Source organism: Cyprinodon variegatus, unplaced genomic scaffold, assembly GCF_000732505.1.
Source record: "Cyprinodon variegatus isolate N-32 unplaced genomic scaffold, C_variegatus-1.0 Scaffold1628, whole genome shotgun sequence".
Taxonomy (NCBI): Eukaryota; Metazoa; Chordata; class Actinopteri; order Cyprinodontiformes; family Cyprinodontidae; genus Cyprinodon; species Cyprinodon variegatus.
Window position 1 is genome coordinate 33,492 of NW_015152081.1, and position 8,182 is coordinate 41,673.

Here is an 8,182-nt window from a genome sequence, read left to right on the forward strand (position 1 = left end):
AGACTGGTCACCCTGCCACTCGTAGACTGGTCACCCTGCCACTCGTAGACTGGTCACCCTGCCACTCGTAGACTGGTCACCCTGCCACTCGTAGACTGGTCTCACATCTAACCCACAAACAGATGGAGAAAGACCTTGTTGGAGGGATGGCAATAGATGGATCGATATAACTGTCTCAATTTTTTTGACTGAAACAGTATTTTAAAAACAAACCAATAACCATTCACACACTCACCCAACGAGAATTTTGAGAAGCCAATTAACATCCATCCATTATCTGACCTGCTTGTCCCGAGTGGGGTAGCAAGGGGTGCTCGTGCCTATCTCCAGCAGGCAATGGGCGAGTGGCGGGGTCCACCCTGGACAGTCCATCGCAGGGCAACACAGAGACACGCAGGACAAACAACCATTCACACTCACACCTAAAGACAATTTAGAGAAGTCAATTAACCTCACAGTCATGTTTTTGGACTGTGGGAGGAAGCTGGAGTACCTGGAGAGAACCCACGCATCCTCAGAGAGAACATGCTAACTCCATGCAGAAAGACCCCAGGCTGGGAATCAAACCCAGAACCTTCTTGCTGCAAGGCAGCAGGGTTAGGATATCAAATCATAAATACATGATTGTATTTATTTTTAAATATTGGGTGAGAATTTTACTATCCATGTTTTACAAAGTCTCTTAGTAGAAATTACAGGTTTTATTAATCCATTCCTCATTTATTCCGTTTATTTCTATAGTTCCAATTCACATTGTGTCACCTCAGGTCACTTTACAGAATCGATTAAACCAGATCATCCAGTCAGGTTGATTCAAAGTTTTCTATCTAAGGAAAACCAGCTGATTGCATCGACTCATTGACTCTTCAGCAATCCCTCACACTAAGCATGCTTGTAGCGACAGTGGAGAGACGTTATTGATGAACAGACCAGATGAAGCTACTATGAGAAAAAGCAGAGAGAGCAGAACGTTAGAGATTGAACTAACAGATTCTGCAGAGTGGGAGAATAGAGATAGAATGAAGCAGAATGATGAAAAAGGGGTCCCTATGTCCTCCAGCAGTCTAAGCCTATAGCAGCAGAACTATAGAGATAGCTCAGGATAACCTGAGCCACTCTAACTAGAAGCTTTATCAAAAAGGAAAGTTTTAAGCCTAGCCTTAAAAGTAGACAGGGTGTCTGCCTCACGGACTAAAACTGGTAGTTGGTTCCACAGGAGAGGAGCCTGATAACTAAAAGATCTGCCTCCCATTCTACTTTTAGAAATTCTAGGAACCACTAGTAAACCTGCAGATTGAGAGCGAAGTGCTCTGTTAGGAACATAAGGAACAATCAGATCTCTGATATCAGATGGAGCTTGGCCATTTAAGGCTTTATATGTGAGAAGGAGGATTTTAAATTCTATTCTGGATTTAACAGGAAGCCATTGAAGAGAAGCCAGGATAGGAGAGATATGATCTCTCTTTTTCATTTTCATCATAATTCTACAGCAGTTAATTCAGTTTCAGATCTGAATTTTTGATCAGTAACACATCAGGGCTTTAGTTTTTCAGCCATTCTGTTGTAGATTTTCTGCTATATTTGGGGTTGCATTCCTGTTCTAGAACACTTCATATTCCCAAGTGTGATGATCTGCCCTGATAGCTGACCTTCATTACTCGCTTCATTCATTCACTTGCCATTCCCATCCTGCTCTCTAATTATCATTCATCTTATTCACCTGCTCCCTCTGCTTGATATACGGCTCAGCCCCCCTATCTGTTCCAGATCATTGTTTGATACCTGCATATTCTGTTTCGTTAGTTTGAATTGTCCAAGGTTAATTTCCTTGTTCAAGTGAGGAGATTATTCAGAGCCGTTGTCTTCCAGTGAGTTTATTCACTAGCTCTAGTGGTAAGAGCTTTTCAGCTTTTCTTTGGTGGTTTCTGATTCCATTCCCTCTCAACCACTGAGCCTGTCTGTCCCTGTCTGATTTATTCGCCTGAACCATCTTTGGACTCCTGCTGGATTCTTCCTGTCTGCATCTGTGCGTTTCTGGGCTGGTTGCTCGATGCATGGAGCTCTGAACCTGCCTTCACGCTCTGTGTGGATCTGTCTGTTCCTGTATGGATCGGAACCCCTGATCAGCCTGAGGATTCCTGGATTCCAGCACTCTTCCAGTCTGATCTGTATCCCTGACCTGGATCTGATCCTTGCCTGCTCGCTGGGGTTTCTGAGTCGGGGGACACTGATGTCCGCAGCTCATTTGGCTTGTCCATCGGCTGGAATCTGCCTTCGTCAGAGACGATGGAGTGAACTGGTAAACCAGGTGACTCACTCAGGTAATCATCTGTCAGATGATCATTGTCACTTACCGGTGTTTCTCCCTCCAGAGTGTCAGTGATCGGGTAGTCCCCCCCTCCTTCTGCAGCCACTGTGGTGCTCAGATCCACAGTCTTCTGTTCTGTCTGTTTATCTTCTGTTAATGTTTTGAACTTTCCCATTGCCTGTCTCACCTTGAATATTAGGTCCATCTGTCCTCTTTTATTACACCAAGAGGTTCATGACTGCCCTACTGAAAACAAGTTGTTTGAAAGATAAATCTAAAGCATCAAAACCAGCATTAGGGACTAATCACCTGCTAGAATAGACAAGATAAAGGAAAACTAAGAAAGGTTTAATCTCTGGACCTGAATCCTCCAGGGCCAGCAATCTCTACCGGCTCTGTTCAATGACGAAGGATTGCTGCTTTGCTTTGGCTCAGATGTGTTCTGGGCTCAAAGATTTCCTTAGATTGACTGAACAAAAATACATTTAAAACATTCAGATTAAACAATAGCTTTATTAAAATCATTGCATCTCATTTTCCAAGAGAAAATTACAGATAAATATTTGTGTGTGAGCATTGCTTTGAGGCATGGAGATCCTGTAGCAGCCATGCGTTATCTTCCTCTGCCGTCCTCTACCTGGATCAATGCTGTATTTTACTCTAAGGATCAGTTTAAAATCAGAAAGGCATGTTTCAGAATCACTAAAGCGCAACAGGTGACAATCTGTAAGGACAGTAATCTGTTCAAGTCTGCATGAAGGAAAATCTAATATCAGCATAAAACCAGGGTGACACGATAAGCCCTCGGTTCGCGCCGCGCTCTTCTTTCATTGCTGCTTTCTCAGATTTTCTACCACAGCAGAGGTTTGGAGGTGGTGGCCTGGTGGTTAGAGCAGTATGCCTGGTTTGATCCCCACAGACTTCCACTCTGGGTCCCTGAGCAAGAGCCTTAACCCCACACTGCTCCCCGGACGCCACACAATGGCAGCCAAGAGGGAATTTCTCCATTGTGAGATCAATACAGTTCTATTTCCTTTTCTTTTTTGCTGACATGGACGTCACATGCAGCTGCAATGATTTGTATTCAGTTACTGGGATAATTTGATGGACTACAGACTGAAGGGCCTCCATACTGGACCCTTCTGCTATCTCAGACTTTATTAGAAATGATCTCAGCTCCATCATAGTGGCCAAGGTCATCACACACCTGACCCCACTAAGATCATCCTTATTTCTATGTCTCAGTGTGTTTGGGGGGGGGGGGGGACATCAAAGCCCAGAGACAAACAGGACAAAACCGGAGACAAAACAAAAGCAGCAGAAAGGTTAACTGTGTCCTGGCCTGCAGGATTAGGAAATTCAGCATATTAGGACTACTTCCTTGGTTTAACAAGGGAACTGAGGTTCATGAAGTGGGATTTTGTGCTGAAGGTGAAGATTGCTGCTCTAATGGAATCACACTATATCAGAGTCAATCTGCTGCTCATGGTTGTTTTCCACCGTACATTCTTTCAATATCATCTTTGAAATGTGTTTTCAGCTCCTTGCGTTTGAGCTTGAATGCATCGGTCACTAATCCGGTTTCAGGGGTCCAGGGCTCTGGGATTAAACGGATCTTGCGTGGTATTTCAAAGCGCTCCATTTGGGCTGCAATAAAAAGTAAGAGCACGTTAACTGGTACCTCCACTAGAGTAGGTTCTTCTCAGCTTCTTCTTACCTGCCAGTGCAGCCTCAGAGATGACTTTAAGGACCAGCTCCTCCATGGCCTCACTGTTGCAAAGCTCCTCCCAGGTACCTCTGATGGCGTACTGGCCAGCCAGAGTCAGCAGCTGCTTCTGATTAGGCACCACAAAGGCAATCACATATGTCTCATCACTGTAAGGGAGGACAATCAGATGAAGCAGCTTTGAAGGGAGTGAAAAAACAGACAACTTCTGCAATGAAAGGAAAAAGATCCAGAGCAGCTGTGCAGCCGAATAAGGAGCTGCAGCCACAGAGATATGCATGCATGTGCATTATCAGGTGGAATGTGTTTCCATACATGGAGCGAGGGATGCCTGAGTGTGAGCTGGAAGTTAAAACTTTCCAATCTGAAGGAAACAGCTTGTTATCGCAGTGAATGGCTGAATAAACACTCAGGGAATGGAAGCTGTTTGGCTTTGAAATCTCCCAGGTTGCTTTAGCTCCGCCTTCAGTGAACGCCAACATTCATTCCTACTCATTCTAGATTGTTTTGCTCTTTCATTTCACACCCAGCTGGAAACTTGTTCTGCTATATTACTTCCTTATTATTGCACCATATTATACCCGTGATGCTATAATCTTCTACTTTTAGATACAGAAACATCTGAAGTTTACTATCAAATGGAGCAAAACCAACGTTTAAGACAGAAAAATAAAGTCAGAATGTAATCAGAGAACCTTTCTATGTGAACCAGACTGTTACTGATAGAATATGTAACTAGACCCTTAATCTTAAATCCACCTTTAATTCTTCTCCTATGGTGTGTTTGATATTATCCTGTTTTCGCTAAAATCCACCAAGATCCCTTTTAATTTGTTCAGATTAATCTTTCATGCCAGAAAGTGTCCAGCAGCTGTAGTCAGCCTCATGTCCGTCTCTAATACGCTGAAGCTATTCTGTTTTATCGTGGAACAGAGTAAATTTACAGAAAAAGTGCAAAGATTCTGACAAACATCACATTAGATCCTCAACCTGGCATTTTGTCTGATAGTTCCTTTGATTTGAATCAGTCAGTTGCACCTGTTGTTTCTTTTAACACAAACCTGTTGGCATAGACACAGATGTTGTCAACCAGTGGGCAGTTCTTCAACACGGCCTCCATCTTGCCCAGGGACACGTACTCTCCCGCCTGCAGCTTCACCAGGTCCTTCTTACGATCTGGAACGAAACACAGAGAGCAGCTTGGAACTCATGTTCACAACAAGCAGGGCGGAGCTAGATGGGGGGCCAGGGGTGGCCATGCCCCCATCAGGCAATCACTGGTTGCCTTGTGGCCCCTCCTACCAGCTGATCCCATGAGGACATAATTCACAGTAATTCCCCTTGAAAACAGCCAGCAGTTTTAACCGACAGTGGAAAGTTCTAACCAATTTTTATTTGTAAAATGTTTTATATTAAAGGTATAGAGGATGATCTTTTATTTCTGGGACAATCATCTCAATCAGTGGTCCTCCTACCTGTCAATCATTCTGGTGAAATGTTAATGTAAGGCCGTCCTACGCGCTCGTCCCGTTAGCGATGTTTGTCTTTCAGGCGTATATCTGTGGTGAGCTGCGGTTTCAGACGGTCACTGAAGCTCAACTTTCTCACCACGGTTCTTTGAAAAAGGCCGAGAGTCGGAAAAGAACAAGTGTCTACAAATTGGATTAGGAGGAAACAAAGGCCTCAGAAGAGGCAAATATATCCCAGAATGCTTTGCACGGAGAGCTGTCCTCACAAAGCATTATGGGATTTGCTGTCACTGCGGCCTGCCTTCGCCATAGGCTGTCACTACCCAACAGGCGGTGAGTGATAACAAAGATGGCGCCGGCACCTTATAGTGGACCAAGGGGAGCAAAAAGCAGTGATTGTCTGTCTGAACGGTCAGTTAACTGAGTTCACTATGAAGTTCACTATAGAGTCCCCGCTCTATATAGTGATGGAGGGATTGAGGGGTCAGGGCGGTCGGTCAGACACGTAACCTGCTATGAGCGATCAGAACAACAACTTTTAAATAGAGTGTGCACGAGGAGAAATGGGCTCGTGCACGCTCTCGCACGCATTTGATAGGCGTTCCCTCTTGGGAGTGGCTACAGGGCACAAGGTGGGTCTTTCAAAAAATTTGTGAAAATCCTCCATAAAACCTTTACGTTTTTTTGGTCTTTAAGCCGACAACTGAAATAAAGGTTAATTATTAATATAAATGTAGGAACATTAAAGATGATTAATGCAGATTTAATTTCTCAGAACTAGATTCTGAAGTAAAGAGAAAATTTGGTTTCTGCAAGTTATCTGGGAGTCTTTCATGTATTCAGACATAAAGAACAGCTAAATATAATGTATTTATTTGCATATTTAATAATCAATATTATGCAGAATATGATTTGTAAGTTTATGTGTCTGTTTCTGAGCTTTAGGAAAATCTAATTTGTATTTCTTTGGAAAATAGTCTTTTTTCCTTTTGGGGTGCCGTAGATAGACCCTGAGGAGCCAGCTGCACAGGTCGACCCATAAACATGAGCAGGCTATGCCTCTGCACAGAGGTGGGGGCAGAGTTAACCAACTCTGGGTCTGACATCCACACCAGGCTCCTCTGCTATGATCAGCCATAAATACCGATAATCTGGAGACACCCGTCTTCATGAATCTCTCCAATGTCTCCAGTGTAGAACCATCGCTGGCCGTTTTCATCAACCAGAAAGTCCTCCTGGTTTTTTGCCTTGCAGTTGTAATATCCCATGGTGACGTTGGGTCCACCAATCAGAATCTCTCCCCGGGGATGAGGTTTGTCGGTGCTTCGGTAACCGCCTACAGACGGGGTTCAGACGTCATTGATTGAAATCAGAGCAGAAAACTTAATGACTGCAAAAAAAGAAGCTTTATCTTTTCTTTCCATGTGGCTCAGGAAGCAAGCAGTAAACTAAGATTGATGCAATCAAGATTTAGCAGAGCACCATCAAAATAAGTTATGAGCCATGAGATGAAAAGATTAGTTAAACATTTGGTGACTTCCTTACAAGGTTATTGAGAAACTACTGGTAGCTTTCCTAGAAGACTGAAAGCCAAACTATTGGTTTTAGTTTGGAACGCAGTGCTGGATGGTCTGATGAGATGATGCATTATATGATGCCGTCCTACTTACCCTCAACCCAGTCTTTGAGTTTGATCTCACAGCAAACCAGTGGCCCTCCCACTCTACCAGTGCTGTAATCCCAGTCTGGAACAGAAAAACAGATAAACATTATTGGAAAGCCCACAGGCATCAAAGCCCTGCATTTATTGCCATGGAAACACAACCTCACTTGCTCCCGTGCCATGGCAACCTCTCCCCGGAGGAACTGTCAGTGTTTTCCTAACTTAAATGACCGCAGGGTTTAGCCTGCCTGGGAAAGCCTGACGACATTTCTATTAAAACATTCTAAATATTCTAGAAACAAAGTATAATAGATGAGCTGTTATACGAATGACAGAGAGTGTTTTATGTTTAAGAAGTGGTGAGAAATGTCTTCTTTATTGAGAAGTAAATGGCTTAAATTTTTACCAAACCAGATGAAATAAATATTCTTTAGCTCTGCAAAGACCACTAACTGGTTTCTCTCTTTATCCAGTCCAGGCTCTAACCTACTTTCCCAATCCAAATTTCAGTTGATCCTCCTTATTTCTTCGCTTTCAAGCTGTTGAAACAAATACTAAATAAGGGCAACTTGTCTTTAAATCTCTATTAGCAGTAATTTGTGATCATTTCCTACCAATGTGTCCATATAAATCAGGGTTTGGATAAGTTATGAAAAAGTCAACAACTGCTAACCTACCAGGACATTTTATCGCCACTCACCATTTCCAGATTTATAAGACAAAATGTGCAAAATAAATAAATAAATAAATATGGAGCAAAATGCAGTAGATACACTAAGTTGAGTTCTATTTAAAGGGATTTGGAAATTCACCATGTAGTGCAAATATGATGTTTACAGCGTGAAGCCGAGTCTCAATTTGTGATTAGATTCATTTTCATCAGTGTGATGGCGGTGGGGAAGAAGCTGCAGCAGAACCTGCTGGTCCTGCATTGAATGCTGGGAAGCCTCTTCCCAGAGGGCAGCAGGGAGAACAGTCCATGGTGGGGGGGTGAGGGGTCATTGATGATGTCACGG

The 8,182-nt window shown here is 43.3% G+C and overlaps 1 protein-coding gene across 1 annotated transcript in view; it reads right to left on the reverse strand.

The window, feature by feature from the left end:
- Positions 1–2,844: 2,844 nt before the first annotated feature.
- acsl3 (acyl-CoA synthetase long-chain family member 3) overlaps positions 2,845–8,182 on the reverse strand; it is a 47,882-nt gene continuing 42,544 nt past the window's right edge. The window contains exons 10-14 of the mRNA XM_015404071.1: positions 7,174–7,248; positions 6,648–6,839; positions 5,096–5,210; positions 4,026–4,183; positions 2,845–3,955 (exon numbers count right to left, since the gene is read on the reverse strand). Coding sequence (XP_015259557.1) covers positions 3,792–3,955; positions 4,026–4,183; positions 5,096–5,210; positions 6,648–6,839; positions 7,174–7,248 — 704 coding nt within the window. The 3' untranslated portion in view covers positions 2,845–3,791. The remainder of the gene's footprint in view (positions 3,956–4,025; positions 4,184–5,095; positions 5,211–6,647; positions 6,840–7,173; positions 7,249–8,182) is intronic.